This window comes from Anopheles bellator, chromosome 1 (genome assembly GCF_943735745.2).
Source record: "Anopheles bellator chromosome 1, idAnoBellAS_SP24_06.2, whole genome shotgun sequence".
Classification (NCBI taxonomy): domain Eukaryota; kingdom Metazoa; phylum Arthropoda; class Insecta; order Diptera; family Culicidae; genus Anopheles; species Anopheles bellator.
Window position 1 is genome coordinate 21,303,215 of NC_071285.1, and position 11,421 is coordinate 21,314,635.

The following is an 11,421-nucleotide window of genomic DNA, read 5'->3' on the forward strand; positions in this document are numbered from 1 at the left end:
GAGCTGACAAGCTGGAGCGAAATATTTTCCGCAAATCCGCTGGCTCAATTGAGTTACATGATGTTTGGTGCTCTGGAATATTGAAACTTGTGACTAAATTTGATTTTGATAATTTTCTGCCCTGTGTTGATGGAACTGAAGTTCCAGTAAATGTTTCAATAAACATTTGATTTGCATCTTTCGATTATGAATTCGAAGTGCTTTGTTCTATGGCCATCATTAGAAGGTTATTAAATTCCTGAAACTACAGTTACTAATATTTGGATATGGGCTTACATCGTGGAACTGGTAGATCGATAAGTAAACGAGTGTTCAAAACTAAGTTTCAATAACGTTTTCTCACACGTTTTCTAATTTTATTCGATTTTTAATAGACGTAGTGGAGTTTTTAAGCTTTTTTATGGGCTTCGTGTTTTTAAACAGTACTACAGCTTTAATTTCAAGCAGCTGTCAGCTCAGTTTATTTTATTTTGATAGTTCGAGGTTTCTATATCGATCCTATGATTTGATCCTGATTATTACCTTTTAACTCACTCTGTTTCGTGTACACGAATCAGAGATCTGCCAATACAAATCAACCATTTCCCCTAATTGTGATTTGTTTCACGATCCTCCAATTTGTCTCTAGCGGCCTGTCGTATTAAGCCACCGTTCCTCTCAGCTCATATCTTGACATCGAAGTTCATTCGTTTCATAATAATGTCACCGCGGTACCTGTGCCTCATGTCAGCCGATAGAAAAACCACTCGCCCATTAGTCGATTCGATCAACAAGTGGCCAACTCAAGTCCCACTGAATCGGCTCGTCGTCAAGCACCACTATTAATCGATCCTTTGGTAAATTAATGCTGCTCGAGCCGCAAGAGGGGTGTTTGTCATTCCAGGATCTGCACGGTCGCTGATTGGCGTCCGGTTGCCCCCAGTGTTTCTTCTCAATCTTTCGCGAGTCAATTTCGTAGAACTGGTGAGGGTTTTTTTTCAGTCGCCTACCGGCAAGGAAGTAGCTCGTTGTGGGCACGCAATGTGCGACAAATGCGGCGCTGCACAGCGGCCGCTCCGGTGTCAACTCGCTTCTCTCTCTGTCTCTACACCAATAAGTTACGCCTTTCTTTCGTGCTCCGTGCACGCCAGTAACTGGTTTCGGAGTATGTATTTATGAGCATGTTTACCAGCAGCAGCAGCATGACGACGACCTAACCTTGTCGGCGGGCAAATGCGCGAGCTGCGGGTGCGCGAGGGCGCCCGACATTAACCTATTTTTGAAACCGCGTGTGGCGCTGGAAATGTTGGGAAATTCAAATTCCTTTCGAAACGGAACGGAAGCCAAACCCTCGGCAGCAGTGTAGCCATTCGTTGGTTGGGTGATCGGTGAGATGCACCGGGAAACGGGAGGGCCTCGGGTGCTTATCCGCGGGTGATTTAAATATCTCCAATTCAAACGGTCGAATTTCCCAGTTTGGCTTGGCGCTCGAAGTTGCAGGGCGATGTGGTTTCGTTCAGTTTGAATTTATGAGCCCATCAAAATGCATGACGCGGAGATCCGAGGGCATCGAAGGAAATGGTCGATGGTCGGGTGGGCTTGGCAGTACAGCTGCAGATCATCCGATGGCGGTGGTTTTGTTTTTCGATCATAAAATATCCTATTTGTTTCCATATGCGCACCCCGAACGATCGGAAATGCATCAGACTGACGTGGTCCACAGATTGAGGAATGGTTTATTTGTTGGTTGATTCGCCGACCCCATATGGTCGGATGGATGCAAATATTTTTGCCATATTGCCCGGCGGTCTACGTTCGAAAACAGGAGTAGTAATAAAACTGTTTTGCCGTTTGGCATGGCGATATTTTAATTGTTTTTTAATTTAACCTCCATCGCATTTCCGAACACTTTTTAGTTGAAAATTCGTCTTCTGGGGTTGCTCGATTTAAGTGTATCAATTTCAACCGCGTCTATGTATATTAAAAATAGATTGGCTATTTCGAATCCTCAGCCAAAATCAACGGCAGACCTTTGCACATTTTTCGGGACGAATTTTCGGACAAATTGAAACGTTCCAGAGCACAAATCATATCACCTGAAATTGGTTGAAGAGTCCTCAGTCACGAGCGGTCGTGGCAATGATTTAGATGTGTGATCGAATTTGTTACTTTGAGGGAAGCGGGACAAACACATAACTTAATTATTTAACCAACACCGTTTTTGCAACGTTCGTTCCCCTGCACCCCCGGCTGAAATTGGGTGCAAATTAAAATGATTCAAATTAACCATAAATTATGCCATAATTACGTTCACGGTCCGTGTCGCTTTCGAACAAGTTCGAGTGACAATTGGCCCCTCCGGCTATTACACACTCTAAACTGCCAAGTGCCTGTTGCATTGGTTGTACGCGAGAGCCGCCAGAGTTCACTGACTGTTAATTATCAAACCCAATGATTTACGGGCCACCGGGAGGTTATCGCGGAACCCACTGCAATGCCCGTCCATTTTGAGGTCAGTGTTCGGGTAGTGCACCGGCGACGAGTGGGGTTTGCCTGGCAGGCTGACTGGTTTCGTCGTTAATCGTGAAGATCGTGCTCTATGCATCGGAAAGTGGACCGATATAGTCCGACCATTCAATGGAGCTGTTTTCAATAAACGGCGTTCTCGTACGGCGTTATGGCACATCAAAACGAACGTCCCTTTGTTGGCCGCCAGCAGCATGGTGGGTGCATCTTAATCGCATCGGATAGAAGGAATGAAAAGAAGCATACAAGAAGCGCACTTTGGCCAGCACACAAACTGTTCCAAATGAGCTTCTCTTAAAGTGCTCTAAAAGTGGGTGAAATGCAGTTTAACACAATCTGAAGATGTAGCTAAAACCGCGGGTTGAGAAAAGAGCAATTCAAGTTTAATGAAAACACATGCAACATATGGCATTGACCAGATAATACATTAAACAACGTATAGTACCAAATAGAAGCACTTTATCGCGGTAATCAGTTTCGTTGGGGATTTAAATTGACTTTCGGCCATTTAACTTTCTGGATTCGAACTTATGGCTACCGCATGGAAGTCGTAGCCGAAGCACATCGCTCCAACTGGAAACTATGTTGCCGATCTCTAGAGGGCAAAATGTGCTTGAATCGAAAAACCGTAGGCAATGTATCGATTACCAAAGTGAGCTACTGACCGGGCGATTACATTGGTAACTAGCAATTCCCGGCGCCCTACGCTACGCCTCAATTCATCCTCATTTCTCGATTATCCTGCGTTTCAGAGTAACGGACTTCCAGATGACGTTCGATCGGCTACCCTTTCCGCCTCCCGTTATTCCTCTTTTTCGGACGATCGAGCTTCCCCGTAACGTATCCAATCGGCTTCCCTTTTCATTTCCCGTTACTCCTCCTTTTCGAACAATTCAAATTCCAGGTGGCGTATCCGATCGGCTTCCCTTCCCGCTTCCTGTTGGATACATGTCAAAACTCACAGTAACTGCATTTGGCTCAAATTGCTTGAAAACTATCCGACATTAACTGAAATTTACCTAAATTGAAGATAGACAAGTACGACCTAGACAAGTTGGTCGACCTGATGGTGCGCGATGTATCGGAGAACTAAAAAGTCCAAAAAGGGACATTAGCGAAACTGAATGAATAAATCACCGATTTCACCTTTAACTGGTTTACTCACCTTGACCCTTATTCTCGGAACCTCGACCGTCACATTTGATCGAAACCGAGTCGCACACACAAACGCATCGCGCGATAGGGATAAGAGGTCTTATCATCAGTAACAGCTGGGCATGATAACGTAGTACGCTGTCGGAGAAACCGACGCCGCCGATTCCCGGACCGACCCGGATCAGTTTCAATTCGCATTCAATTCCGACAGTTACCCGAAGCCAAAGATTGCCAAAAGTCGCATGGTTTGCTTGTGAACGATAGAAAGATGGATCCCGACCGCACGGATTCTCGACCGTAAGCTCCTACGACCAGTACCTTCCGTTAGGGCGCTAATCCTAAACTATTGGTCCCCTCTAAGGCTCTCAAAGTCATCTGGCTCGTCGGCTGCCTCGGTGACGGAGCACCCCGTAACGACGTCGCCTGCCGATGAGTTCGAATACAAAATGGACCACCAGTATCGCGGAGTTGCCTTGGTAACGAATCACACTACCTTCGATCGCCAACTGGGCGTTCCGTCTCGGGATGGCAGCGCAGAAGATCGAGACGCGATTTGCGGTGCCTTGCGCAGGCTTCGATTCGAGGTTCTCGTTTTCGATGATCTCAGCAAGGGTGAGCTGTTCAAGGAGCTGCAGCTGGTCGCAAACCGGGACCACCGGCACAACGATTGCCTCGTGGTGGTGGTTTTGACCCACGGCGGAAACGGCAAACTGTACGCCAGCGACGGTGCCTACGAAGCGGAGCGGTTGTGGAAATTGTTCGTTGGCGACGCTTGTCCGACGCTCATCGGAAAGCCGAAGTTGCTTTTCATCCAAACCTGCCGTGGTAATCCACGGACCGATGCGGCAGCCACCCGGAAGCGGCGCGTTCCGGATGCGATCGATTCGCGGGAATCGACCGCCACTCACCAGTACACCATTCCGACCATGGCCGATCTGTTGGTGGGATATTCTACGTACGACTCGCAGGACTCTTGGCTTTCGCCACTCGCCGGCTCCCACTACTTGCGCTCGCTGGCCACAAATCTGTACAAATACGGCCACAGCATGGATCTGCCGAATCTGCTGGCCCTCGTTGCAAAGGACGTTGCCTGCGGAGACCGGGAGGGACCGAAGCAAATACCTTACAGTGTGTCGACGCTTACTAAGGACCTCTACTTTCCTCTGCGGTGAAAGGCGGTAACCTTGGTGACGGCGCTCGTCACTCGACTCCGTCACCAATCGAATTGTTACTCTAAGAAGCTTGAATAAAGACCAATGACTGATAAAGGCAGTAAAGATAACTGGCTGATAACGGCAACACTTTCTGGTACGATAACGCGGCAACGGTCCAGCTGTCAGTTCTTTGTCAGCTGTCAGCCCCCTGTGTTTGTGAAATAGTTGCGAGTTCCTCCAAACCAGGAAAATGAATCCCGACGTAATCGATTCTCGAACGTAAGTGATCACTTTTCGTAACGTGTTTATTCCCTAATTCGTCGCTTTAATTCAAGGGTGCAAGGATTCGTAGCTGCAGACCGGCCCACGGCTGTACAATCCGTTACAACGTCACTCGAGCAATTCGAGTACAAAATGAACCACGAGCGTCGTGGCGTCGCCCTCATCTTCAACCACGTGAAATTTAAAAATGCACCAACACGCCACGGCAGTAACAAAGATGCGGATGATCTTAAGAAGGCTTTGCTTGCCCTCGGATTCCACGTGCGCGTGTACGTTGACCTGACGCAGGACCAGGTGTTTGAAAAGCTGGAACTTGCTTCGAAAAAGGAGGACCACAACAAAAATGATTGCCTGGTGGTGGTTATGATGACCCACGGCGAAACAGGAACGCTGCTGGCGGCGGATACACATGCCACCAACAGGCCCCCGTACAAAGTGGAGCGCTTGTGGGAACACTTCGTCGGCGATGCTTGCCCGGGTCTGGTGGGGAAGCCGAAACTGGTGTTCATTCAAGCTTGCCGCGGGGAGCAGCTAGACCCCGGCCTGAAGACTCGGCTGGTGCGCGTTGCGGACACGGTCGACGCGAGGGGGACACCGGAAGATAGGGGCGAAGTTTACTCCATTCCGACCATGGCAGACTTGCTGGTGGTGTACTCGACCTACGACGGTCACTACTCGTGGCGCAATCCCACCAACGGATCCTGGTTCATTCAGTCACTGGCCAACAACCTGACCAAGTATGGATCAAAGTTGGATGTGCAGAGTCTGCTTACCGTCGTGCTGCGAAATGTTGCGTGCAGCTACCAATCTTGCGTTCCGGGTGACCCGGACAAGGACCAAATGAAGCAAATGCCGTGCGTCGTGTCCACACTCACCAAAGCCGTCCACTTCCGTTAGAAGCGATCGTGTGTTGGGAGCGGAAGTCAAATATTTTGTACTAACTTTTTCAGTACTCTCTTCGCATGATCGGGAATCTAATTTTGTTAACGGTGGTGGTGACTCTTACTACGGCTTAAATTCCTATCCGGGTTATTTCTATCTTATCTTAGTTCAAAGTGACTCATCCTGTGCCGTGTCAATACCGATTAGCTAGAACCGTGCACATCGCCGATTGGTACTTAATTTTACGCTTCGGCGTACTGTGGCGATGCTTCCCTAATATAGTGGTAACTAGCAGTTTAGCCCGGCGGGCTTCGCCACGCCTCATTTCATCCTCATTTCTCGACTGTCCGGCTTTTCAGAGAATTGGACTTCCAGATGACGTCCGATCGGCTTCCCTTCCCGCCTCCCATTATTCCACCGTTTCGGACGATCGGCTTCCCTTTTCATTTCCCGTTACTCATCTTGTCGGGAATCCCGGTTGTGGCATATACGAATAAGAATGTACAAATGTATGGGTGAATTGGCGAGCGAGGCGTCAGTCGAATGATAGAAATAGACGAGAACGGTTGTGCCCGAGAGCTGCGGGAGTTGGTGTGATTATTGTAATAAAACACGAGGATATCACAATGGTGACGTACACGATCGGTTTCCCTTCCCGCTTCCCGTTGGATACATGTCAAAACTTGCACCAGCTGAATTTGGCCCAAATTGCTTGAAAACTATCCGAGTTTAACTGAAATGAGCTTAGATTTTGTATGGGAGCCCTCCTTTGTAAAGAGGGGACGGGTTTCAAACATTCACCAGAACATTTCCCCACCCCTAAGACCCCCGCCTTCCGAATTTGGTTCGATTTGCTCAAAAACGTTGGAATGGGACGTTACGTTACGTTACGTTTGTATGGGAGCCCCCCTTTCCCCGGAGTTGTGGGAGAGTCAAACTTTCCTATTCACAATCCGGGGTCACAAAACTACGCTGTGCAAAATTTCGCGCGGATTGGTTCAGTAGTTTTGGAGAAAAAGCGATACAGACACACAAATATCCATTTTTATATACAGGGTTTTTCATTAACGATCCACTTTTTCATTTGGTTATAAAAAAACGGCTGAATATTTAATAACAACGGCAACCAGAATTATGATTTATACATAAATGTCATCTATGAACCTTTCAAATAAATTTTCAACCATTTAAAATATTCAGCCGTTTTTTATAACCAAATGAAAAAGTGCATCGTTAATGAAACACCCTGTATATAGATAAGAAATTTGATGTTTTGAAATGATTTTACTTGTAGGATCATAATAACCCCTTGTCTTGCTTTATTTTTTTTGCCTTATTACTAGTTTCACGCCAATTACTAGTTTGTTATTATACATTTCTGATCGACATTTTGGTATGTTCCAGTTTTATTTTTAGAGTTCGTGCGCTTATCGTGCTCTTGTAGTCTGATTGTGGATCACATGTCGCTAACGGCCACGGTCTCGCTCTCAATGTTTAAGGGAGATAATTCGATTCCCATTCAATTCCTCCATTCAATAGAAGAAGAAGAAGATATGATCTTCTTCCGGCTAATGCTAAGAGCTTTTGTGGGTGAAGAACCTCCTGTCAGAACTGCAACGATGAAGATGCGGCAGATCTTTCACACAACAATTGCGACCATTGTTGCCGACCATCCGATACCCTGCCGGGCATGGCCATTAGGAGCCGAGCTGAGCGGTTCATTGGGCGCAGCTCGATTCGGTTTCGGTAAAAAGAGATCGAATACCCCGGGGGCGGCTGCAATCGGAGTTATGAAAAATAAACAGTGGCCCAAACCGGAAATAGGTCATCGCGAGGGTGTTGGCGGAGGAGATTTTTGGGTGGGGACGCCCTTGTTAATGTGCGGCGGCGGCAGCGGCGGTGGCGGCGGCGATGGTTGCGTCGTAAATGCGATCGGTTGCCACTAATAACTTCCACTTGGTTTGCTTGGGCTTCGTGCTCGGTTTTGTGGCAACATACTCGGCGGTGTGGCATCGTGTCGACCGGTCTTAGAGGTTCTTTTCGATTTGGTCTATAACGGGTCGGACGGGCGTGGGGAGTTGGCGATGGTGTGTGATTTATGCTCCGCTATCTCGGCGGCTATAATTAATGCTGAGCCCTTTGCTCAGCTGTTCCGACGGGCTTGAAATAACCACAGTATCACAGCCGGTCTGGTTAGCTTTAATAGTGTTCGCTTTCGACCTGGACGTTTGCGATGCAAACGAGGTTGAAAATTTGCTGATTAATTTTGTATCACATTCTTTTTTTGGGGGGGTTTTCATCAGAAGAAATATTGTCGATTTATTCAACGTGAGTTATGTTTAGCACGAAATTCCATATATTGATTACTTGTCTTGTTTTATTACAGAAAACATTGTAATCATCGTTATAATTTGTATAGCATTATTAAACGTTTATTTCAAGTATTATTATTAGAACGGACAGAGCCGTATTGAGAACCTTCTTAAAGTTTTGCACTCAAGCTGATGCACTGTTAGTGTTTGAACTGCACAGAAAACTTAGTGTATCTGATCTTAATTTGTGTGTACTAAACTGAACGTTTTATAAATCGACCAATTATAATAATGACCCAGATAAGATGAATTAATTTTTAGGGAATTCGAATGTCCCGATCCTCACCCACACGTTTACAATCAAAAGAAGAAAATGGCATATACAAGAAATGGAGCTGGAGGTTGACGTAAATTGCGTTGCCACCATTGTACTGGGCCATGTATGGTATGGCACAATGAGCTATAAAGTGCAATGTGTGGTGCACAGCCGGCGACGACGATTTAAATCCGAGCAGCAAACGCGGTCAGCGGGGACCACCTGTAGGTTCTGGAATCCGGCGAAGTATGGCCGGGCGTCTGGAGTGTCGATATCGGAAAAGGAAAATCTTAAGTACCATCATAATCATATTCGGTGTGGCGCAAAGACCATTGCACATGCACAATCAGCCTATTGGGAACATGTGGAGCTCGATCCCGGATGGCATTTCCGTTTATGGATAGCATTCCGTTTATCGATTGGTCTGTAGCGCCTTTTGACGATTGTTTCCAATGCGTGTATTGTAACGGTTTACGAAGAGGCAACTTATTGTCGTTCGAGACGTTTGATGATGAGAATACGAATTATGTATTTTTTTGACATAAGAAAATGAAAGATTAATTTCAATGCTGTTACTTAAAATACGAAAAAATGAAATACTTTTTCTTTAATTATTTAGTAATGCCAAAATTAACCATCCTTCGATCGTATGATCCATAAACTTCGATTGTTACTAGCCAACATTTGTTGGTAAGTAATACAAATTTAGTCGTTGGCAAACCGCTACAATGTTGTAAAAAGTAATGAAATACGAACCTCGCTGCGCCTCAGCCTCAACATATGAGAAGCATATCGTTTATGTTGCCATAACGCAACAGCACACATAAAATAGTGCACACAATGGGAACCACTCAACAAACCAAAAAACAGCGAAACTTGTTGCATTTAAGTCACCCAACCCGATCAAAGCCAAGCCAGCAGACCGATGCACATTTGGTGGTCGGCACGTGCGACCCGTCGGAACGCTGCACCTTTCGTTAACCCTTCGCGAGACAGATTACATCGTAATTAAAAAAATTTACTGCAAAAACTTATTTTTATAAATTCAAGTGTGAGCTAAACTGTTTAAAACTTGCACAAACTGTATCATACGTGTCACATAAATATGAAAATTTTGTTTGAAAACCATAAAAAACGTGCTGGTTCCTTCAAGGGTTACAGTGCATTTGGACCGTTTCGAGGCTGCATATAAAGTATGGATTCCGTCGAAATGGAAAGTGCACGTAATCCGCCAATCGTCGTGCGTACCGATCGTGGTTTCCGCAATCGGGACAAAGAAAATGAAAAAACGCGAACAAAGTCGCGCTGCGTTTGATGCATTGCATTTGTAAATAATGCGACAGAAAGCAAGGGCTGTTATCTCGTTATCGATGGTAAAGTTGATTTAGCTGCTCAATAGCGTGTTTGTTAAATAAAATCTTTCCAGATGGGCGAGTTAGGTGAAGAAAGCATTTTTTAATATTTATACCAAAATAATGCTTGGTCTTGTACACTCAATAAAACATGTACCAGATCATGAAACACCTAACATTTATTGTATTCATTGTAACGAATGTAAATTTTTATTTAATCAGTACCGAGGGCCGATATTGCACTCATTTACATAACTCATTTACATACAAAGGTTTTGAAAGTGTTTTTCCTCGATTCCTTTTTCTTTTTCTCGAGCTAATGATGAAGCTTGATGAAAATCATATTTAACTGATAATAGCATTGAACGCAAATCTTTTTTACTTGACCCATTGCGTAGCATTAGCATTGAATATTTAAATGATCTCCTTCCTGTACATGCTCAACGCATGCCGGCAGTCGTGTGAATTGTTTTGCCAAAAATGTGAGCATGCTCAAATGCGCAAGCCCTTAAACATTCCTTAAAAACATAACTTTGCTTGCTGCAGAATGTTCGGCATAAAATGGTCGCCCTGCATTCTCTGGCTAACATAGGCGCCAACTTTAGCAACGCAATCAAACTGTTAACCTCTTTCAACAACACAACGTACCCTGGAATGTAAGTGTAATGCGAACCCCAGCCAAAAGTTTATGTTCCTCGTTTCTCGTTTCCTTCCGGCTTTCGTTTAGCCAATGATGATATCACTTTTGCAACAAACTAATTTAGATTTTCAGTGTAAAATAGTGTTTTGCTATAAAACGATAGCCACGAAAACTAGAGAAAAGCATTATAACTGGAGCTCTCAAAAGCATCTCGAGTAAAGAAATCTCAACGTCGAGCATACGCCGCAGTGGGTAATGGACGAATGGATGTAATTGTACTTGCAACTCACAGCTGTTGGTAATTGACTTTCGCTGTATAGAAGTACCACTCGTATAAAAGCAAAACGTCCCGTGGATCGCCGACTGCTGCGGAGGAAAGCACAGGACTGATGGCCACGTTTGGACCCGGATGCTGTGATGACCTAGAAAAACGATACGCTTCAGAAGGGAAGCTTTGCGCTAATTTTGAATATATCCTTTCGCTCGGAAACGGAACAGATGTAGGCAAGCGATTTATGTGTCAAAGGATCGATATTTGTGTGTTTACCTTCCATAATGTATATTTATTTATTTTATTTTATGGTTTTGGTTATATCCACCGACATAAACTGACGAGCAAGGGGTTGGCACCGTACCACCATTGATCGGACTGAAGCTAAATCCTGCGATGATTGACAATTGAGGCTAAATATTTATTTTACCGCATCGATAAAAATAAAAGATAAAATCCTCCCACTCGGCTTATGACTAGTGGCTTATGGAAACCCAAAGCCTACGTATTTTCTCTCTCTCTCTCTCTTTCACTAACCAAATATCTAGCCCT

The 11,421-nt window shown here is 45.2% G+C and overlaps 2 protein-coding genes across 2 annotated transcripts; both read left to right on the top strand.

Annotated features, from left to right (window-relative positions):
• Window positions 1–3,875: 3,875 nt before the first annotated feature.
• On the top strand, window positions 3,876–4,832 carry LOC131215202 (caspase-6-like). The gene is made up of 2 exons (XM_058209589.1): window positions 3,876–3,957; window positions 4,022–4,832. The coding sequence occupies exons 1-2, from the start codon at window positions 3,929–3,931 to the stop codon at window positions 4,830–4,832; spliced, it is 840 nt and encodes a 279-aa protein (XP_058065572.1). The 5' UTR covers window positions 3,876–3,928.
• Window positions 4,833–5,064: 232 nt separating this feature from the next.
• Window positions 5,065–5,993, top strand: LOC131215203 (caspase-like). The gene is made up of 2 exons (XM_058209590.1): window positions 5,065–5,093; window positions 5,150–5,993. The coding sequence occupies exons 1-2, from the start codon at window positions 5,065–5,067 to the stop codon at window positions 5,991–5,993; spliced, it is 873 nt and encodes a 290-aa protein (XP_058065573.1).
• The last annotated feature ends 5,428 nt before the right edge of the window (window positions 5,994–11,421 follow it).